This window comes from Chrysemys picta, chromosome 7 (genome assembly GCF_011386835.1).
Source record: "Chrysemys picta bellii isolate R12L10 chromosome 7, ASM1138683v2, whole genome shotgun sequence".
In the NCBI taxonomy this organism is placed as follows: domain Eukaryota; kingdom Metazoa; phylum Chordata; order Testudines; family Emydidae; genus Chrysemys; species Chrysemys picta.
In genome coordinates this window covers 32,825,934-32,848,010 of record NC_088797.1, presented here as the reverse complement: position 1 = coordinate 32,848,010, position 22,077 = coordinate 32,825,934, and the positions used below count along the sequence as shown (strand labels likewise).

The 22,077-nt window shown below is 59.1% G+C and overlaps 2 protein-coding genes across 7 annotated transcripts in view; one reads left to right on the top strand and one right to left on the bottom strand.

The window, feature by feature from the left end:
• Nucleotides 1–501: 501 nt before the first annotated feature.
• Nucleotides 502–11,633, top strand: LOC101942324 (inositol-trisphosphate 3-kinase B-like). Of its 2 annotated transcripts, XM_005307911.4 has the most exons (8): nucleotides 502–630; nucleotides 3,623–4,210; nucleotides 7,481–7,565; nucleotides 8,144–8,357; nucleotides 8,635–8,839; nucleotides 9,266–9,367; nucleotides 9,714–9,785; nucleotides 10,100–11,633. In XM_005307911.4, exons 2-8 carry the CDS (start codon nucleotides 3,770–3,772, stop codon nucleotides 10,337–10,339), a joined length of 1,359 nt encoding a protein of 452 aa, XP_005307968.2. In that variant the 5' UTR covers nucleotides 502–630; nucleotides 3,623–3,769; the 3' UTR covers nucleotides 10,340–11,633. The 2 variants fall into 2 exon arrangements, with proteins under 2 accessions (XP_005307968.2, XP_005307969.2); XM_005307912.4 differs by lacking the exon at nucleotides 9,266–9,367.
• A 3,310-nt stretch (nucleotides 11,634–14,943) lies between these two features.
• Nucleotides 14,944–22,077, bottom strand: part of ATG2A (autophagy related 2A) — a 42,269-nt gene continuing 35,135 nt past the window's right edge. For 3 of the 5 annotated variants that reach the window (XM_005307909.5, XM_024100286.3, XM_042849682.2), the window contains exons 34-42: nucleotides 21,471–21,572; nucleotides 19,669–19,753; nucleotides 19,094–19,280; nucleotides 18,522–18,594; nucleotides 17,392–17,474; nucleotides 16,989–17,110; nucleotides 16,460–16,614; nucleotides 15,778–15,930; nucleotides 14,944–15,560 (exon numbers count right to left, since the gene is read on the bottom strand). In XM_005307909.5, coding sequence (XP_005307966.2) covers nucleotides 15,324–15,560; nucleotides 15,778–15,930; nucleotides 16,460–16,614; nucleotides 16,989–17,110; nucleotides 17,392–17,474; nucleotides 18,522–18,594; nucleotides 19,094–19,280; nucleotides 19,669–19,753; nucleotides 21,471–21,572 — 1,197 coding nt within the window. In that variant the 3' untranslated portion in view covers nucleotides 14,944–15,323. Of the gene's footprint in view, nucleotides 15,561–15,777; nucleotides 15,931–16,459; nucleotides 16,615–16,988; nucleotides 17,111–17,391; nucleotides 17,475–18,521; nucleotides 18,632–19,093; nucleotides 19,281–19,668; nucleotides 19,754–21,470; nucleotides 21,573–22,077 lie in introns of all 5 variants that reach the window. The other 2 variants (XR_010589081.1, XR_010589082.1) reach the window with 1 other exon arrangement.

Here is a 22,077-nt window from a genome sequence, read left to right as displayed (position 1 = left end):
CCATCTAGCCCAGTATCCTGTATTCCGATAGTGGCCAGTGCCAGGTGCTTCAGAGAGAATGAACAGAACAGGAAATCATCAAGTGATCCATCCCCTGTTGCCTATTCACAGCTTCTGGCAAACAGAGGTTACAGACACCATCCCTGTCCATCCTAGCTAATAGCCATTGATGGACCCATCCTCCATGAATTTATCTAGTTCTTTTCTGAACCCTGTTATGGTCTTGGCCTTCACAACATCCTCTGGCAAAGAGTTCCACAGGTTGACTGTGCGTTGTTACACTTGAAGCTGGTTCTGGACTTGCTCAGCTCTGATCCATGCCCCGTTGTGGTTTCCTCCCGCGTCTGGACCCCGCCCCCATACACTCCCCCCCCACACACACACACATCACAGCCACCCTCCAGCGCTTCCTCCAAGCGCAGCGTCCCCCACCCCTGCAGCTCCCCCGGGCCTGGACGGAGTCAGTCCCTCGGCTGAGCAGCAGAGGGCAGCGCAGGATTAATTTTATGGGGGCAATTTGTCAGCCATTCTCCCTCCCCCGCCCCCGCCATCCCCGCCCTCTCCCTGCCGCGGCCAGGCTCGCGGCGCGGGGATGCCTGTGTCACACTAGCCCGGACCCCGGCTTGGAAGGTAGGGGACATCGCGCAGCGTGGGTGGGAGGGTCCTCGGGGTGGGGACAGCTGAAATCGGGGGAGGGGAGATGCCCCGTCTGCTCTGCAGCAGGACGCCCCCCCCCCCCTCGGAGCCGGGATGGGGCATGGACGCCGCTCCCCCCCCCCATCCACGCCCACCCTTGACCCGCGGGAATGCCCTGGGGTGAGGGTCACTGCAGCACTTCCTGGTCCACACGGCGGAAAGGACCCCAACCCCTACCCCGGGAACGGGAGGGGAGTGGGGTCTAATCGGTTAGGCTGGAGGGGGGGCTGGGAGCCAGGACTCCTGGATTCTAGTCCCCACATCCGATCATCCTCCTCCTCTCCCCCAAACCCATAGCGTCCCCTTGGGACAATGAACCCCCCGATGGCTGCAGCTGCCCATGGGATTTTCCATGCACACGAATCATTGTGGAAGGGCAGCAGGACACCCCCTCTCCTCATCCCTTTGTGCATCTCTGGGGCAGGGAGAGCTCCCCCCAGCCCCCTTTCTGCACACATACACTCCGCACACACACAGCATCCCCTAACAATATGCCATTCTCTGCCCCACAATGGAGTCTAGTGGGTAGAGCAGGGGGCGCACAGTCTCATGGCTCATAGTGAGCGATCCCAGCCTCCCACCCCCTCCTGTGTCCCCCTTCCTGCCTCCCAGCTATTGCCCTATGGCTACAGGCCAGCAGGCTCCCGTCCCCTGGGCTGGGATTCAGTTTGTTCATCTCTTTCCCAACCCCCTTCTGAAAAGCCTCAGGAGACTCTGCCAGGGAGAGTGCTGGGCCTGGAGCCAGGCTGGAAAACCCTGTTGAGAGGCAGGGCGTGGGGTGATGGTGGTGTTTAACCCACCTTTCCCTGACTTCCCCCACTCTCCAGCATGGCTACTTGTCCCCCTTCTTGGACCCAGGCCAGTGTTGGTCCCTGTGGTCCATTACCCAGGGATCTGTGCGGATCTAGTTTTCAATTAACAAAGAGCTAAGGATCGAAGGCCTTCCCCCAGGTGGACTGTCCCAGTAGATCCCAGTGTGCCACAACAGATCTCGTTCTATCACAACCCATATTGGTAGAGCTCCATAGATCGCAGCAGATCCCAACACATACGAGCAGGTCTCCATAGATCAAAATGGGTCACATCAGAAGATCAGATCATAATAGTTCCCATAAGGGCGTAAGATATCTCTAGCTCATCCAGTCTGCCCTACTGTGTATCAGAGGCCATTAAACTTCTGCCAGGTACCTCTCTGTTAAGCTCAATGACTGAGTTAGACTGAAGCATTTCAGTCCTCACAAGACCAAACTGTTGAGCCCCAGGCAGAGAACAGGACAGAGCCAGGAGTCATCGGTGTCTAAGGCCCCTGTGGTGGCAGGGAATTGGCGAGGTGAGATATAGCCGGATAATCCCAGCAGACACCCCAAAGACACCCCTGCCAATCTGACCTCTGGGGAAATTCCTTCCCAACCCCAAATCTGGCGATCAGTTACACCCTGAGCATGGGAGCAAGACCTGCCAGCCAAGGAGCTAAGAGGAGTCTCTGGACCATCTCAGACTAACTGTCCACCCCATACAGTGTCCCCTCTCCATCTGTGGCTGATCTCTGATGCTCCAGAGGAAGGTGACTCCTTCTGCCCCCGCCCTGAATCCCTCTGTTCGGTTGTGAATTGTGGGGGGGAAATTCCTTCCTGACCCCAGCAGGTAACCCGGCTGAAGCCCTTAAGATGAGGTTGCAACACATCTCATCAGATCTCACTAGATCATAGAAGACCACAATGAGATTACAGCAGATAAAAACAGATCCCGCAGATCTCAGTAAACCCCAGAGCAGAGCACAACCCATCTCAGCTGATCTGTGGGGACATTTCAGCAGGTCACAGTATATGACAGTAATTCTCAATAGATACCAGCAAATCACAATACATGACAACGCATCTCAACAGGTTTCAGAGTGTCAGTGAACTCACAGCACATTTAAGTAGATCACAATCTCATTGGCTCTCAGCAGTTCACAAAGTCCACACCACATAGTAGTGCTTCACAGCAGATCTGAATGGATCACAGGAAAGCTCAGTGGCTATCAGCCAATCAAAATTGTTTCCCACAGGTCCTAACAGAACAAAAGAGTAGATGACAATCAATCCCTATAGAGCTGACCCGACCACAGCAGATCACAGTACAGCCGGAGAGACCAGGCTAGATCCTGAAGTAGATCACACACTGGCTGAACGTTGACTGACATAGATCACAATTGATCATGACAAATCATACTAGATGTACTAGATTACGGATCACAATTGTAGTGGATCACAAGCAATCACACTAGATCATAGTGAATCAAAAGCGACCACCTGAAATTAGGAGTCAGGACTCCTGGGTTCTTTCCCCAGCTCTGGGAGGAGAATGGAGTCTAGTGGGTTAAAGTGGAGAGGAGGCTGGGAGCAGGACTCGAGTTCTGCATCATGGAGACATACCCCCTCACTCTGCTCTGTGCCTCAGTTTCTCTCGTGGCCAAATGGGGAAACGTAGCTTGGTCTGTAACACTGCATCTCCTGGAGAAGGGGGATCTTGGCATCCCCAAGATTAGAGTGACCAAATAGCAAATGTGAAAAATCGGGATGGGGGTAACAGGGCCCGGGGGGGGGGAGGGGCGGTAACAGACAAAAGCCCCTAATATTGGGACGGTTCTGATAATATCAGGATATCTGTTCACCCTACCCAAGATGGGCTGGGCCTCTGGGGGTGCAGAGCTGGTTAGGAAAATTCCCTCACAGCTCTTTTCTGTTCCCTCTCTTCCCCTTTCAGGCTCGTTGTGAAATCACTTTTCTCTGGGCCCCGGGGTGCATGCCAGGCAGAGATCACGGGCCTGGAGCTGGGCTGGCTGGGGGAGTGTAGGGGGAAGGTGCTCCTAAGGGCTGCCACCAAGCATCCCCGCCCAGCATATCAGATTAACCCTCCCATCTCTGTGCTATTTTCTCCGCAGGGCAGACCCCACCCTTTTCCAGCGATGCAGCGCCCCAACCCGCTCTCTGTCGGGCTCCCCAGGGCAAGGAGATGCCACCCGCAGTCAGTCTGAGCTGAACCCCGAATCGGAGTGCCCTGGGGAGACAATCTAGGAACGGGATCAGCCATGGAGGGGCTTAATGGCCTCAAGGCCTGTCAAAAAGGCATCTCCCAGGCCCTGGCTCAGGGAGGGCAGGGCTGCCCTGCTCCCTGTGTGGCAAAGGAGGGTGCCCCAGGGGATCCCGAGTGGAGAGGGGAGCTGGTCCAGGGCCCAGGGCTCCCCACGGATGTGGGGGGAAAGGGGCCGGCCCTGGATGGGGCAAAGGCATCTCCTGAGGATGGCTCTCCAAAAGGCATCCAGGCCCCATCTCTTCATGGGGCCAAGGGGAATGAAGGTCCCCCAGAAGCTCCCAAGCTCCAGCACCTTGCCATGAGGGGGCTTAGCGGTGGCCACGACCGCTCTGTCTCCAGCTCCTCCACCTGCTCCTCCTTCGAGTCCTCGCAGGAGTCCGACGAGGTCTTCAGTGAGGAAGAGGGGAAGCCTGGGCGGAGGAAGATGCTGAGGAAGGTGAGACAAAGGGTGGGGAGGTGAAGCTAAATGCTGCCTTTGGTGTGTGATGGTCTGACCAGGGAACTGGGCTGGTATAGTACGGGGCTACAGATTGGGATTGAGGGGCACCGGCAGAGCTGGTGGGGGAGCCCAGAGCTGGGATAGCAGGGGGCTGCAGGTCGGGATTGAGGGGTACCAGCTTTTGTAGCACCCTTAGGTGACTCTCAGACTCCCTCCCCCCAACACCTCAGGCCTGGCTGGAGCTGGAGAGGCGGGTGGGAAGAGCGGCCCCTTTCCGTTCCCCCCGCATCTCTGCTGCCTCCCACGCCTTCCTGCCCACGGCCATGAGGTTGGCCCTGCTGCAGGCGTGGGCGGGAGGAGGTCCCTGGGCGCATTAGCTTCACCCTGCCTGTGCAATGACACTCCCCTACACACACAGCCATTCCCATGGGGATAGGCCTGTGCAGGTTACTGCAGAGATGTTGTGTGGTGCTGTGTTGTGCATGCTGCACAGAGGAGCTATTGCAGAGGCTGTGTTGGGTAGGGGTTGTGTGGTGTTGTGATTGCGCTGCAGAGGGGTTATATTGTGTTCGGGTTGTGTTGTGCATGCTGCACAGAGGGGCTGTGTTGGATGGGGTTGTGCTGTGCATGCAGGTTGTGTTGTGTGCAGGAGAGGGGCGTGGTGCAGGCCTTTATTGTGTTATGCAGGGGTTGCCTGTCTCTCCCTGCTCAGTCTCTCAGTATCTGCAGGAGGATTCCCCTCTGGGCTCTGACATCACTTCCCTTCCCCGTATGTGGTTTCCTCAGCCCTGGCTGAGCAAATGGCCCCCCCTCCCGTGAGTCAAGAGAGCAGGAAACTGTTGGGGGGAGGGCTGGCTGGCTCAGCAGCTGGAAATAGGGCATCCCCCTGGTAGCTGGATCAGTGCCTGGGTCCTGCCTCCTGGTGCCATGGAGGCGGAGGCCAAGCAGTGATTAAGGGGGGGGGGGAGTGCTGGCTGCCCTTAAAGGCCCCCGGGGTCCCCTGTAGCCAGCACCGAGGCCAAGGGCTTTGTTCCCTGCCCATCCCCCTGGACTCATGCCAGTCCCCGTCTTTGAGCACCGGTGCCAGCTGCCTGCTGGGGGGAGGGGCAGGGAACCTCCCTCCCCAGCCCTCTACTCCCTTCCCATCCTGAGCAGGCACTTGGAAAGTCAATACCTCCCTTGCATCTGCTACCACACCCCCCCATTGCCCTGGCCTGGGGGGGGTGGGGAATGGGAATGGGGAAGAGCAGGGGTCTCTAGGCTCCATCCTCCCCCCCCCGGCACGGGGGTAGGGGAGGGATATGAGGGTGCATCCTGGCTCTAGCCTTTCTCTTAGCATGTCAGGGAAGAAAGTGGGGGGTGGGTGTAGAGGGGGATCCACGTCCCCTCCCTACACCTCTCCCCCACCAGCACCCAGCTCAGCCCCACCCACACTGGACACTCAGATTTGGACAGATGAATTCCCCAGGGATCTGCTGGGGGAGGACAGGATTGGAAAGTTCTCCCCCACTCATCCCCGCTGGGATTACCTCTGCTCCCCATGTCTCATGCCTCCCACCTCACCTGCCCCTAGGAACCTTCCCTGCTCCCCGCCTGGCCTGTGCTCTCCAGGACACCTGCCTCCTCTGCTCCCAGAATCTACCCCCCCCCCCCCTTCCCAGCTTCCCCCACCCGCTGAAGGGTTAATCTGACTCCTGACAGAACCAGGGGCTGGCTGGAGCCGACTGTTGTGGAAAAAGTGAGCTCTTTTGGGTGGGTGCCAGGCCTTGGGTTTCCTCTGCAGCCTGCAAACCGGTTGGGAGCGGGTGCTGCTTGGAGCAGGGCCAGCGCCCTGCCTGGAGGGCACAGGGCACCCACATGATTGCATAAGTGTGCCTAGTGCAAGCTCTCCCCACAGGGCACTGCAGCCAAGCTTCAAGGCTGGGATCAGTGCATGGCACTTGCAAAGTGTGTGTGTGAGAGAGCAGCAATGCATTGCGCTTGATTCTGTGCCTCTGCAAAGGGTGTGTGTGTGTGTGTCAATGCATTGCCCCTGGCTCTGCAAAGCATGTATTCATATGCAGCATTGCTCCATACCTAGCTCAGGGGCTTTCTAGGGGTTCGTTTGCATCCAGTGTGCATGTTTGCATCACTGCAGGGGGCCTTGGCTCCAGGGCTTTGTAGTGTGTGCACAGCATGCCTGTGTGAGCAACAGGGCATGATGCCCAGCTCAGCCCTCCTGCAGTTTGTGTGTGTGTGTAGCAGTGCTTCACACCAGGTGCAATGCATGAACACACCAGACCCACTCGACCTGCAGTGTGTGTAGTTGCGTGCATGCGTGCGAGGCAGCTGGGAGCTCCCTTCCTGTGGGCCTAGGGCCGCCAAGGTTGCTGAGCTGAGATTGGAGTCGCTCAAGCATGTTTGTGAACACACACACATCCAGGAAACAGCCCCTCCACCTCCTTGGCAGAGCTGCACTTTCCCCTTTGAAACCCAACCAGCCCTTCACCCCCTAGCACTATGGGAGACTGCCCAGCCCTCTATGGGAGATGGGAGCACACCTGCTCCCCCAAGCGTGCACCATCCCTCATGCAAGCACCAGCCCCTCCCTGACCCCCAGGCGCATTTTAGTAAGGCAGCTGCAGCCGGCTCCGGTGGCAGGAAGGACGGTTGAGCCCCAGCACCAGAGTGACTCAGCGCCAGGCAGCTCACACAACAATGAGTCTGAGGCAGGGACTGCCTCGCCTGGGGACACCGCAAGCTGGAGATGCAGACGCCTCTCGGATGGCGCACAAGGGCTATTTATACAAGGCTCCCTCGCCCACTGCCGAGATGCAGCCACCTCTGAGGTGGGGCGCGGGGACTTAGGGCTGATCTACACTGGCAATTAACAGCGCTGCAACTTTCTCGCTCAGGGGTGTGAAAAAACACTCCCCTGAGCGCAGCAAGTTTCAGCGCTGTAAAGCCCCAGTGTAGACAGTGCACCAGTGGTGGGAGCTACGCCCCTTGTGGGGGTGGTTTTCTTAGAGCGCTGGGAGACAGCTCTCCCAGCGCTGCGCCGCGACCACACAAGCCACATTAAAGCACTGCTGCTGTAGATTAGCTCTTATACAGTGATCCTTCCCCTGGCACTGAGATGTAGCTACCTCTGGGATGTGGCTCAGGGGCTGTTTATGTGTTAGGAGGCTTAGGCCAGTGCTAGGATGAGAGTTTCACTTTCACAGGGGGAGGGAAATAGACTGGGGGGACAATCCCTTGCCAGGCTGACAATTGCTTTCTTCCTTTTAGACCAAGTCATGGAAGACATTTTTCACCATGGTGCACTGGTCCCTGCGGCGTCACAGCTCCTGGGTGCAGCTGGCAGGGCATGAAGGTGAGAAGAGGTTTCAGGGGGCCCTCCAGGCCAGCTCCCTACTGCAGAATGAGAATTACCGGGTTCTTAGCCCATTTTATGGTGGCTTGGATGTCCAGGTGCCTGGGGACAGTGGTGGCCTGGGGAACTCCTTGCCACTGTCTCTCAGTGGGTACGTCCAGACTACCTGCTGAATCGGCGGGTAGTAATCGATCTATCAGGGATCGATATATCGCGTCTTGTCTAGACACGATATATCGATCCCCGAACGCGCTCCCGTCGACTCCGGAACTCCACCAGGGCGAGCGGCAGTAGCGGAGTCGACGGGGGAGCCGCGGCCGGCCGTTGATCCCGCGCCATGAGGACCCGAGGTAAGTCAAAATAAGATACATCGACTTCAGCTATGCTATTCCCATAGCTGAAGTTGCGTATCTTACATCGACACCTCCTCCCCCCGAGTAGACCAGCCCAGTGTGGCAGCATGATTGGCTAGGGGAATTCCCTGCCACCAGGTATTGCCCCACACCCATTTGCTCCCAACTAGCCCCAGGCTGCCAGGGTTCCTGCCTGGCCCTCATTACCCCCACCCTTTTCCTTAGGTAACTTCAAACCTAGTGAGGGGGGCCAGATCCTGAAGAAGTTCAGCACCGTGGAGAACACCTGCCTGGAGGCGCTGATGGGTGACACACTGCGGCCCTACGTGCCTGCCTACCACGGTGTGGTGGTGAAGGACGGCGAGCACTACATCCAGATGGACGATCTGCTGCGTGGCCTTGATGCACCCAGCATCATGGACTGCAAGATGGGGGTGAGGTCAGTGCAGTGGGTGGGGGGACATATGCCTGTGGAACCCCCTGCCAGTGGAGAGTGGAACCAATGCCCCCTAGAGGAGAAAGGGCCTCTGTGCCATTCCCCACCTGAGCCAGCTGGAACGCCACTCTGGAGCCACATTGGAGTCGGTTCCCCCTAGAGGCAAAAGGCCCCATGTCCCTTTCCTGCCCCCCTGCCGTGGGACCAAATTGAAGCTGGCACCCGCTAGAAGCAAAAGGCCCCCACATCCCATTCCCCACTCCTCTGCCTTTGCCCATAGGACATACCTGGAGGAAGAGCTGACCAAGGCTCTGCTGAAGCCGACCCCCCGCAAGGATATGTACCAGAAGATGGTGAAGGTGGATCCAAGTGCTGCTACGGCCGAGGAGCACAGCCAGAAGGCGGTCACCAAGCCCCGCTACATGCAATGGCGCGAGCACATCAGCTCCACCGCCTCCCTGGGCTTCCGCATTGAGGGCGTGACAGTGAGTGAGAGGGAAATAGGGGCTCCCAGCCCTACAGGGTCTGCTCCAGGCTGCAGCTCCCTGTATAAACAGCCCCCATGTCCCACCCTAGAGGCAGCTGCATCTCAGCGGCAGGCGAGGGATCCCTGTATAAACAGCCCCCGTGCCCCACCCCAGAGGAAGCTGCATCTCAGCACTGGGCAAGAGATCCATGCATCAATAGCCCCTGTGCCCCACCTCAGAGGTGGCTGCATCTCAGCACCAGGCGAGGGGGCCCTGCATAAACAGCCCCTGCGCCCCACTCTAGAGGTGGCTGCATCTCCGCACCAGGCGAGGGGGTCCTGTATCAACTCCTAAGGCAGTTGCATATTCTCACTCGATGGCTGCTGTACGGGGAAGTCTCCCCTGGGCTGCCTGTCTGCCTGAACCCTGCCGTGTGTCTCACAGATAGAGGGGGGAGCTGTGCAGAAGGATTTCAAACAGACCCGGACCCAGGAGCAGATTATCGACACCTTCCTGATTTTCACCAAGAGACAGGGGAGCATCTTGGTAAGGGATGGGCACCAGGTCCCATGGGGTCACTGCCTGGGCCCCTGTCACTCACTGCATGGCACTGCGGGAGCGGGGAGGCTAGGGAAGGGCAGTGGGTGATACAAGGCTGGTTGGTGGTATTTGGAGAGCAATAGGGGAATTTCAGCTGAGTCTTGGGGCTAGCTCACAGAGGGCTGGGGCTAAAGCATGGGGCAGTGTGGTCATGCTATGCTGGACTTGCCCTCAGGTGCGGAGAGGCAGCTTGGTTGTTTGCCCTGCTCCATGCCCCTCTGCCCCACAGAGCAGAGACACCTCCTCTCTCTTGGGTACCCTCTGACCACTTCCCCCCACCTTTACCTTGCAGAGAGCCTACCAGAGCCGCCTGGAGAGCATGCGGAGCGCACTGCTCGAATCAGCCTTCTTCCGCACCCATGAGGTGAGTCTAGGGGAACCCAGGCATCCAGGACTTCCCCCTCCCCCCAGCACAGTCTGAGAGGACCCACAGCACCAGGTGCAGGGCGAAGGAAGAGGTTCGGCAAAGAGAGAGAGGAGGGAAAAGCAGCCCCCTCATAGAGCAGAGGGGTGTGAGGCCAAACCCACCCCCCCTAATAAGGTGACAACGCCCCCGAGCTATGAGCCTGCATCTCCAAGAGGGGAAAGGGATCCCCCACGTCAGCCAGCGTCCTGGCCCTGGGGCTGGATTGAAGCTGACGCTCCCTAGCTACAAATGCTCCCGATCTCTCCCCACAGGTCATTGGGAGCTCGCTGCTCTTCGTCCATGACCGCCAGGGCCGGGCCAACGTGTGGATGATTGACTTTGGCAAGACGCTGCCAGCGCCTCCCCAGCTGGCCCTGCGCCATGATGTGCCATGGACCCGCGGCAGCCACGAGGACGGCTACCTGATAGGCCTGCACCACCTCACCCACACCCTGCAGGCTGCACAGCGTAGGCTGGGGCCAGAGGAGATGCCAGCCCCCAGCGCGCCCTGAGGACTGGGCAGCCAAGCCCCAGAACTGCTCTCACCCTGAGCCTTACGTTGTGGGACCCTGTGAGACCTCATCTGGACATGACTCACCCGCCTCTTCTCTAGGGCCGTTGTGGGGGAGCTGTGTGGAGCTCTCCAGGACCCCAGTGCATCTCCGCTGGCATTGATGGAGCCTCACCCGGTGGTGTAGGGCTCAATGGATCTTTCCTCCATCGGACACCCCAGGAGATCACACTCTCACCACACTCAGGATGCAGTAGGTCCGTCAGCCCAGCCTCTGAAATCTGGGACCCGGCTCTCAGGCAGAAGGGTTCCACAGCCCGGACTCATGCTGCTAACTCCTACCAGTCAGCACCAGGAGGGGATGGGCGGTGGGGTCAGGGCCCGGATTGGCCCTGCTTCTACCAGTAGCCACAGCCCGGGGTCCCCTTTAGTAGCAATTGCCAACAAGCACCAGACAGTGTTGGCTGTGGATCTGGTTACCCAAATTGGGGGAGGGGGAGGGAGTCTAAAACCTCCTTGGGCACCTGGAATGGGAAGGAGATTCTCTGCTGTGAAGTCGCTGCCCCAGGCAGCCCTGAGGCTATGCCGCTCTGAGCAGCCTTTACTAGCCCCCTGTGCTGAAACTTGAACTGGATACAAAAAAACATGTTATGCAGTGTGCAGATAAACAGCTCCCGTGCCCCACCCCACCCCAGAGGTGGCTACCTCTCAGCACCAGGCAAGGGGTCCCTGTACAAACAGTCTGCATGCCCCACCACAGGTGGCTGCTCCTCATGCTGGGAACGGGAGAGGGGAGGTGGACAAACAAAAAGGAGTGGAGGTGGAATTTGACCAAGAAAAACTGAAACAATTAAAGCCCCAGCCAGTTAGCTGTGAGGATCCGGTGCTGCTCCAGTTTCAGGGGATCAGAAATTAGGGCAGGGTTTAAATTTAAGCCCAAATTCTGTGATTCTAGAATGGGGGGAGGGATGCTAGTTTTCCCCATGTTGCTTCTTCAGCCGCAACAGGAGGGGTCACCCCCCATGGAGGGAAATTAATGAGGTGTCAGTCCAGCCAAGCAGGTGCCGATCACCTTACCCAAGGGGCTAGACTTGATGCACCCACAGAAAGTGCCAGGAGCCCTTGGGAGCAGGACTGGCACATCCCCACACCTGAGGTGCTGTGATGCAGGATCATGGCAACCAGGGAGGAGATGGTGGCACGGGGGGAGGTGGCCCCATCTATGGAGGTTACATCCCTCAAGCCCAGCTCGCCGCATCATCCCCTTAATAAAACCTTAGTGTATCTTAACCCAGCAACAGTCTTTCAGCCCCTGCTTTCCCCTCCCTGCGTAGAGGCACCTGAGGCCCCTGGCTGAGGGGGAATGGTGGGGTGACATTTAATGAACAGGTGGTAAATCTGAGCCCAGCTGTTCTGGGGGAGGTGTGTGTGTGTGCACTTGTGCAAGGAGAAGAGGTAGGGTCCAGGGGTTAGTACACAAGGGGGGTGGGAGTCAGGACTCCTGGGTTCTAACGTTGGCAACAGCTGTGAGCAGAGTGGAGGGATACACAATCACTTTCCCTATCCTCTCGTTTGCACAGGCATGCTTGTGCACGCACACACACAGAGTCACACCACAAATTGCACTTCAACAGACTCAACTCCACTTGCTCTCCGTTGTCAGCCACCCAGCTCCCCACCGCAGCCGCATATCTCAATCTTATCAGCCCCATGTGCTGTCCCTCAGCCACACCTAGCAAGTGTCTATCATCTCTCACCCCCCAGGACACACAGTTCCGTGTCTCTCACACCCACAGAGATTGAACGGGTGCACAGGTCTGCATGCACTAGCCCGTCATATGCAAGGGGTGGGTGCTGGGGGGCCCCTAGCACAGTGCAGCAGGAGAGTCATTGTGGGAAGATGGGGCTTGGGCCCCTTTGTGGAGCAGTGTGTGAGGATTCCCCCGAAGTGCTTCTCTGTGCGTGCATGTGGGGTTCCCTGCAGGCATGTTGTGTGGTCAGGGCTGGCTAACATTCCAGAGGGTTCCCCACCCCGTCACCATGGATACCAAGGCCCAAACAAACCCAGACCCAGGGCTGTGCCAGCAGCTGCCCAAGGGCAGCCGGGAAGGTGGGGGAAGCAGCCAAGGGCTCCCTCCCTGCAGGTGCTGGGGAACCAGGACTCCTGCGTTCTATGCCTGCCAGGGGTCTAGTGGTTAGAGCAGCAGAGCCAGGATTCCTGGCTTCTAGCCCCACCTCTGCTTCCTTAACCAAGAGCCATCCTCTCCCCCAGGCTGCAGGGGGCCCCTGCTCTCAGCGCTGGCTGTTCTCATGCCTGCCCCTGTTGGAGACACGGCCCCAGAGCCGGCCCCCCTACCTTTAGAGCTGCATGGGGGAGGGCTGCAATCACAGGCTGTGTTGCCATGGAGACTGTTGCTGCCAAGGTTACAGGTTAGGGAGAGAAAAAAACCCAGGGAAACGAGCTCATTCCAGAGCTGTGTATACAGGTGCCTGGAGCCATCAACCCGCCCTTGCACGGCTGGCACAGGCCAGGGAGACACAGCTCCCCCCGGGCATAGTGTGGGCACACTCCACCTGCCGTGCCACCCCCCCCCCCATCTACCCAAACCATCTAAGCTCCCAGTGCTAAAAACTTCTTGCCCCCTTCAGGCTCAAACCTGCTTTTCCCAGCCCAGGGCCATTTTCCTCAGGCTGCCTCCTGGCTTAAAGGTCCCTGCCTGGAAAAGGGAGTCGCTTCCACTGGACAAAGACCCCAGAGAAAGGAACACAAGGATTTCTGGGACCAGAAAGGACCCTGCTGGACATCTTGTCTGAGGCTCCTGGCTAACACCAACCAGAGACCCTATCCACCCTCCCCCCACTCCCTGGAGTATCTGGGCCCCTCGCCATCTTTCCAGGATTTATCCTCAGCCCTCCGGCAGTGCTGGTGGGCACTATAGGCGGAGAGACCGACAGGCACTTCCCAAGCTCCTATGTCAGAGCAGGGGTTCACCCCCAGGGTGCCCACCTCCCAGCCCCAGGTATGTTGTTGACCATGATGCAGTTATCCCTTCACAGTCTCTTCCCTAAACTGACCATGACACAGGGCTGACCCTTCCCACCCTTGATTCATCGAACAGGACACTCAGTACTTCCACACCCGTGGCATGGGAATGTGTGTTACACACCATGAAACCCGGCGACCAGGAGAGGGGAATCACCCTTAACCAAGGGCAGGTCAGAGGCTAGGACACAGCTGCAGTTTCTTACCACCACTGTAGGGAGCAGGAATGGGGCCTGGGAGCTGAAGCACCCACACAGGGCAGACCCGGATTTCTAAAGTGGGGGTGTTGGTTTCTCCACTCCTGGGTGCTGAACTGGGGCCTGGGCTTGCAAGATTCTTGCTGCTGACAGCAGTCGAGCCAGGAAAGATGCTAGAGAGTGCATCCTTACCTGCTCCCACCATGTCCAACTCCCCCAGCACCAACCCAGGGTAGCAGCCACCTCCACCGTGCCAGTCTGCCACCTGCTGAGAGTGGGGGGGGTATCCAGCCCCAAAGCCACCATCCAGCCAAGGCCCACAGCACAGAACACTGCTGCTCCCCCTGGCGGCTGAAGCTCAGTATTACACAGATGGGGGAGAAGAGGGTTCTGGTGTTGGACTGTTCAGCTGGGTGAAAGGGAAGGTGCAGGGCCCTCCAATCTCCCTCAGTCACCTTCATGCACTGACAGAACTATGGGACACCCCCCTTCCGTTTGCCCCTAGCTTCCCCAGGAAGCTGACTCTGTCCCAAAGCATAGGCCCTGCCCCTGAATGCAGAGTTCCCCAATGCCTGAGGCAAAGGCAAGATGGGACCCAGTTCAGCCTGGGCAAGGTGCAAATGTGGCCTTTAGGGGATAATAGCCTATTACCACTGCCAGCTGACAGAGAAGCTCCTTTAACTCAATTGGTACAAGCCTGTTGTAGGAGGTGGGGGGTGCCAGATTTGATTCCTACTTGCACCCCCTTAGGGATAAAATAAGCCAGGCACTAGTTTCCACGGGCTGGCGGGTCTGTAGGGACCTTTCTGCAGCGCTCCAGGGAGGGATACAAATGGGAGAGGGGGCAGGGAAACGGTGCCAGGACAGTTTGAGGGCCAGAACACCTGCCTTGCAGTGACAGACTCAGGCTATTTGGTATCAGCCCAAGAGGGCGAAGGGGGTGACTCTTTCAAAGCAGCGCAGTGGCACCAGCCAGTGCCACGTGCCAGCGGCTGCACAGCCAGCTCCACAACACAACACAGCGACAACGGGGCTGGCACGGGTAGGAGTAAGCAGGGCATTACTAAAGTTGGGGGGGGGGGGGGGGGAAGAGAACATAGCTCCTCATGTGGGCACTGCCAGCAGCAGGACAGGCATCTGGGCCCCCCACCCCTGAACAGGGCCACCATCCCCCACCCGAGGCCAGGTGAGGCACATGGTTTCAGCCAAGGATCTTGTTACCCCCCAATGCCAGTGGCTGGGGACTGAGGCAAGAGGGGGACTAAGGTCCTTATTCCCTGTGATCTGATGTCCAGCCCCACGCAAAGGCTGCCCGGCCCTTGGTGAGGGACATGGGGCTGGAAAAAGCTGGGCCAAGGGACCAAGTGAAAACCACTCACTTCCTTTAATACTCAGTCTCCTCATTTGGTTTTGGGGGAAGGGGGCTGCAGGGATCATGCAGGGGAGGACTCAAGGGGCTGATCAGTATAAAAGCAAGTCCCCAGCGACCACGAGGGGGGGGGGGGGGTTAAATTAGCCCCCCCCCCCCTTGTCTCAAGTTGACAACATGCCCCCTTCGCACTACGGCTCCTTGGTTTGAATTGCAGTCCCTGCCGCACTGTGTCCTTGGCATGGCCTGGTCGGAGGGGCCAGCAGCTCCTGGAAGGGGGTGGGAGTTGGCCCCCCCCCCCCAAGAAGAGGAGGAGGGGATGGCTGGCCATCGCAACGTCTGGGGGGCTGGGCTCTGTGGCACAGTCTGTACCCCGTCAGTCCTGGCTCTCCTCCAGCCGCCACTTGAGAGACTCTTCTTTGCGGGCGTCTGGCTTGATCTGGTTGCGCATCCCCCCCAGCAGGTTCGAGGTGGCCTCCGAGGCCACGATAAGGGGCTTGACCACGGTGGGAGGGATCTGGCGCAGGACTCCGCCCACCGCCCCTGTGATGCCCTTCTGCTCATGGCCCCGGGCAGCCACGTCGCAGATGGTCTGGGCTGTGTCAATCACGCCCTGCAAGGGAGCAAAGGGGAGCAGTTAGTGGGGGGTCAGGGTTAGTCTGTGGAAGTACCTGACACCGTCTCTAACTGGAATCCGAATGGTAAGACTCCCAACCCTAATGCTTCTGGGCCCATCACCCGGCAGGGTTAGGAGGGAATCTCCAGCGGCAGGAGTAGCCTTGGCCCCCTGCATGGAAGGGGATGGACCTTAGCGCAGGGAGGGACCATACCTCTCGGAAGGTATCATAGGCCTTGGCCACGCCCTCACGGAGGTCAGCTGGCTGCTGGCCCCGGCGCAGTTTCCGGGCGTGCTTCTTATGCAGCAGGGTCCGTGTCACAGGGGAGGTTGGAGACAGGATGTCATAGACTGTCTCAGCTGTGGCCTGGGGGGTGGGTAGGTACATTAAGAGATAAAGAGACCCCAACAGTACACCCCATTGAGACCCCCCCACATCCCATACACACAGACCCCTTCCCCCCAGAGATACCCATAGTCCCCACTCCACTACACACACACTCTCCAAGTCGCCCCCCCACTGATCTGGCCTATGAGTCAGAACTGACTCAGGGCAAGAAGAAAGCATCCTGGAAGGGGAGTAGGGGCTAGCTGGTTAGAGGAGAGTGGGGGACTGGGAACCAGGACTCCTGGGTTCTGTTCCCAGCTTTACCACTAACTTTGGGCAAGTGCCTTCCCCTCTCAGTTTCCCTCATGACAAGGGGATGGGGGGCTTAGTACCTGAAAAGCCCTTTCCGATGCTATTGCAGACCCCTGCTCCTTTCCCCACCCCCGCCTTCGACGCTGGCTGGATAGTGCCATGCTGCAGCCCCGCCCCAAAGTGCCGGGGTGGGGAGTGACCTGTCCCAAGCTGTGGATGGATGGATGGATGGATGGATGGGAGGGAGGGTTCTCACCTGTATGGCCTGCACCAGGCGGTTGCTGAGCTCCAGGGCGGCCGAGGCTGTGGAGGTCCCAAAGGAGGCAGCCCCGCGTTGCAGCCCCCGGATGATGCGCCCGTCCTTGCGGTACTGCTCGATGGGCAGCCAGAACAGGTCACGCAGTCCGTGGACTGGGGAAGGAAAAGAGGCCAGCTTAGCCGGAAGTGGGGGAACCCCAAGGGCAGAGATCACAGGAGAACAGCCCCCCCAGGGCACAGCACCCTTTCAACCCTCCCGCTCTAGACACCATCGTGTCCCTCCCACCTCCATCACCCCCACCACACTGGGCCCCACCCCCCATGCCCATCACCCACTCCACACTCGCTCCAGGCCTCCATCTCCCTTACCTCCCACCTCTCCACGCTCACCCCATCTCCCTTCCTCCTGCCCCATGCCTTCCACCCCTGACCTAGAGTGAGGTGGTTCTCCCCGCACAGGGGCTTGGCACAAAGCTGGGGGGACCTGTGCAAGGAGGGGGTAGGGGGGGGCTGTGCCAGGAACTCACAGAGCTGGACGACGGAGTGCATGGGCCCCACACCACCCAGGATGCCTGGCAGCTGGTTCTTGCGGATGTCCGTCAGCCACTCAGTGAGGGCGTAGCTGATCACCTTGTCCACACCTAGGAGCCTGGTGGGGAACAGACAGAGGGTATTGTGGGAAAGAATGAGGCGCCCCCACCATGTCATCTTAGAGAGGATTAAGCCCTGGAGCTATGCTACAGACTGAACCCCACCCCCTCCCCAGCATCTAGCAGGTCCCAGCAGTGCCAGTCAGGGTAAGAGAGCGGCGCAGAAACAAACAGCTCAATCCCACAGTCTGAGCCCTGCACGGGCACAGACCACACCCTCTGCCTGCATTGACTCCGCCTCCCTCTGCCCCCCAAGCACATCCCAGGCCCCCCAGTTCACCCATGTCTGCAGCAGAGGCGCTTGAGCTTGAGCTCAGAGCAGTTGAGCTGGGCCAAGCCGATGAGGATCCCGGCAAAGGTGCCCTGAAGAGGGGGAGAGAAAGGGTTAAAGCACTGCTGATGCACGGCCCACACCCCTCCCTACAGCCCACCCCTGCATCCCCCCTCCCCAACACTCCCTATCCCACACCTCCATCCAGCTCCCCCATATATGCACAGCCCCCCCAACGCCACTCCCCTCTTATCATGTGTACCCTGCATTCCCCTGCTCCCATCTATGTATGACTCCCACGCCCCTGCACTGCCCTACCCCACAGTGCCACACACCCACCCACAACATCCTCCCCCCAACAGCAGTGCTGCTAGCTAGGCACTCCTCTGTTCTAAACCTGGTTCCCACACTCAGCCCTCCTTGCCTCAGTTTCTCCAGTTGTAGAATGGGGATTACACCTTCTATGAACCGCCACCTCCCCCCCAAAAGCAGGCATGTCTCCACCCCCACCCTCCAGATATCCCCCGGTGACAAGAGAGGTTAGCTCTGTCCCCACAGCCCAGGCAACCAGGGTCAGTTTTGATGGAGTCTCCCTAGGCCAGTCTGATCTCAACTGACATCACCTTAACTTGTTCCACACCAGTTAACTTCACCCTGACCCCAGCAGGATTCAAACTAGTGACCTAAGGGTCAAAGGCATCACAGAGGGTTCCACTGCCCCCTCTAGTGCCAGCTCCTGGGGTTACATTAAGGCCCACCTGACAATAAGCCAAAGGAGCGGATTCTGCACCCCCAGACCCAGCAGAGAGGGAGCAGCAGCCCCACCCCCAAACTCTAGAGCCTGCCCCACTCCAACCCCCACCAGTACCAGAGCCCCCCACCCCACCCTGGGCCAGATCCACCCCTCCCCCAGAGCCAGATGCCATCCCACTACCAACCCCCACCCCCAAGCCCACTCCTACCCAGGGCCAGATCCTGCACTCAAGCCACAGAGCTCATCCAACACTATCCCTCTCCACCACCAGTCCTTCCAGCAGGAGGCTTTGGCTAGTTGTGGAAGGAGCAGGGGTCTGGGATTACCTGCCACCTCTGCCCCACCCAGAGGTTCACTGGCATCTCCCTGCCCCAGCCCCACTTACCACCTGGTCCATGGTCATGTGCTTTCCATGATAGTCCAGCCAGATGGGCACTTCTGACGTGAACCGGAACTCCCTGGGGATCAACCAATCGGGACAGAGAGCTAGAGAGACTGGCAGACGAGGGGGCAGGACTTACAGCCGGGCCACCTCATGGGCACAGATCTTATGCTAAGCAGGGCCCGAGCCTGGATGGAGACCACCAAAATCTTGGAGCTGCAGGCAGCGGGGTGGGGACTCAGCAGGGGGCGCTCTCCCCCTGCAGGGAGTGCTGACCCCAGCGTGGTGCTAGGGGGCGCTGTGCTACAGGGAGCAGAGATCAATATGAAGCACTCTGCCAGACAAAATGTGTAACTAAGGTCCTGCTGCTGCGTGGTCATTGATGGTCCCCCCGGTACCTCCTCTACGGATCAGGCGGTGGGAAACTCCATGATCCAGGCCGTAATTCTACCTTCCATCATTTCTGTTCTGCCTCCTTAACCCCTCGTGTTCCCCCACCCACCGCTTCAATTTGAAATAAGATTCCCCTTTGCAGCACCCCCTGCGCCCACCCCAGAGGCAGCAGCATCTCATACCTGAAGTAGATGGGTTGGTCCGTGGAGGACGAGGCATTGGAGGAGGAGCTGTTTTCGCTCAGTGTGGTCTCCACAGAAGCTGTCATTTCTACTCCCACCAACCCTGGCCCCCGGCTCCCTTCCTGCTCCTTCCCCAGGGATTCGGACTCGGTGGCTGGGCTGGCTCGGACCCCTGGATCTGAGCGGGCTATTGGGGGGAGGGGAGAGAAAAAAAGGTGGTCAAGGAGCAGGGGCTTCACCTCCCTTCCCCCCCACCCATCTCAGGTTCCTCCTCTAACTCAGCAGGTTGTACATGCTCTTGGCAGCTCAGGCCTTAGCAACACCCCCATCTTGTGGTGACAGGTGGTAGTGTAGCGGGCAAAGCCCATGAAAAGCTGTCAGGAGCCCAGGTTATAGTCACTGTAACACTTGGTGTGGCCAGATGCTCACGTGGCCCGAGAGTCTGTCCCCCTGCCTCAGTTTCCCCAGCACGAGGAAAGTTTATGCCGGGGCTACAAAGATCCAGAAGATCCTCAGAAGAGGAAGCTTTATCCCTCCCGAGCCAGCCAGCACCTCTGGGCTACTCTTCAACTTACCTTCTGTCCCAGCCTCCATGGGCAACACAGGGTTAATGCTGACAGCCAGGCTGGTGAAGAAATCCTTCAGGAAAAACAAGGCATCCTGGTGGGGGGGGAGAGGCAGCAACAGGCAGTGTTATACCGGAAGGTGGACAGCCCTCAGTCACAGACCTGGCTGCACTAATTACCCTTCTTTCAGGCTAAATGGAAGGAGAAGTTAAGCCCCTTTATGAGGGAAAGAGCTGGAAACAATAGAAGCCACTGCCCAAGGCCGCAGGCCTGAGCCCTGTGGGGTTTCCAGACCGCCTGCAAATATAGGGGCTGGGGGATTGCTTGGCAAGCTGGGTGTGTGTGCGAGGCAGAGAGCCAGGAGACAGCAAGAGAAGCGGAGGTGAGTGTGGCCCTGGAAGACAGGAGGGGGACAGAGCTCCTTGGACATGGGGCTAGCTGGAGAGACAGACTTGGAAATTGTGAGCTGTTGGTTCCTGCTGTGATCAGGGACACAGGACTGTGGGCAGGGGTGAAAGTGGGCCTGTACGGCACACCGGTAAGAAGCCGGTACCATCCCGTATACAGCACATGTTAAAGCGCTGCTGCGGCAGTGTTTTAACGTCGCTACCCCTTCCCTGTGGGCAGCTCTGCCGGTAGGAATCCTACCAGCAGAGCCGCCGATGGGGGAGGCAAAAGGGGCAGCTGCCCCGGGGCCAGCGATTTAATAGGGCCCGGGACTCCCAGCCATAGGTGCTGACTCCATGGGTGCTCCGGGGCTGGAGCACCCACAGGGAAAAATTGGTGGGTGCTCAGTACCCACCAGCAACTCCCCGCCCAGCTCCGCTCCGCCTCCTCCCCTGAGCGCACCGCCTGCCCACTTCTTCCCCCTCCTTCCCAGTGCTTGCGCCACGAAACAGCTGTTTTGCACAGCTGGGAGGGAGGGGGGAGGAGGGGGAACGCGGTGCGCTCGGGAAGAGGTGGCGCCAGGGCAGGGATTTGGGGAAGGGATCCAATAGGGCAGGGAGGGGGCGGACTTAGGGTGGGGACTTTGGGGAAGGGGTTGTAATGGGGGCAAGGCAGGGGTGGGGAAAGGGTGGAGTGGGGGGCAGGGCCAGGGGGGCGCAAGCTCCCACCGGCGCCGGGGAAAGTTGGCGCCTATGCTCCCAGCCACCGCTGCAGCAGCACTGGAGCCCCAGACCCTTTTAAATTGCTGCCGGAGCCCCTGATCCCCCAGCCCACCCCTTCTGCCTGAGGCCCTGCCCCTTCCGGGGGCTGGAGCTGGCCCCCGTACCGGTAAGAATTTAATATTACTTTCACCCCTGACTGTGGGGACGTTCTTTGTAAACGGACAGGATTGCAACAGAGAACTTGCCCCCCCCCTCGCATCATCCATTTCTCCTCCTCTTGGAGATGATAACTCGGAAAGACACCAGATGCTGGAAAATCGCTCAGGCCAAGGGAGCGCCAGGCAGAGTCAGAGCCCATCATTCGGAAAGGAGTGGGTGGGAGGTGGGGGAATCCTTGAATGGGGAGGGACAATTCTGAAGCCCAGGAAGTTGGAGCTCTAGGAGAGAAAGCTGATCCATTCATACCTGTAGACACAGGCCTTTCTGCTCTAGGGGGCACCAGCTCTGATCCAGCCCCACAGCAGGGAACTGGCATACAAGGCCTTTCCCCTCGAGGGGGTGCTGGTCTGAATTCAGAACCAGGTCATTAGGGACCGGGGGGGGGGGGAAGGAATGTATCTGGATCAGGGCTCCCCCAGGGTGTGGGGCCAGGGCAGGGAGTCTCTAGGCAGGGCCCATGGAGCTATCTGCAGCCCCCCTCACCTGGTCGATGTTGAGGCGCAGCGGCAAGAGGGAGACACGCAGGCAGCACTCGGGGCCGCCCAGCCCGGCCTCAGGGCAGACATGAAGGGCCTTGATGGTAAGCTGTGAGGGGAGATGTCCGTCACTCACAGGGGGGAGGAAGGGAGGTGTACGGTCCACTGACCTCCCTCAGCAGGGATGGAGCAAGCACCGCAGCCCTCCCCCAGTTCAGATCTCACACCCAGCCCCAGCACCCATCCCACACCAAAACGCTGCCCCCAGAGCCCTCCCCCTGCCCAGATCCCACCCCTCCCCCCAGAGCCCTGCCCCTGCCCCTGCCCAGATCCCACCCCTCCCCCCAGAGCCCACCCCTATACAGAGCTCACTGCCCCCCTCCCGACCCCAGTGCCCACCCCACACCAACCCCCTCTCTTCATGCCCACCCCAAATACCTTCCCCATCCCCCAGCTGCAGTGGCTGCCCCACATCAACAGCCCTCAGAACTCCCCCTAACCCAGGCCTGGATCCTACCCCACAACCTCTCCTTAAGCCCCAGCACTCACCTCATGCAACTCCCTAGTATCTGCCCTCATCCCACCCCAGCCCCCACCCCTTGCCCCTTACCCAT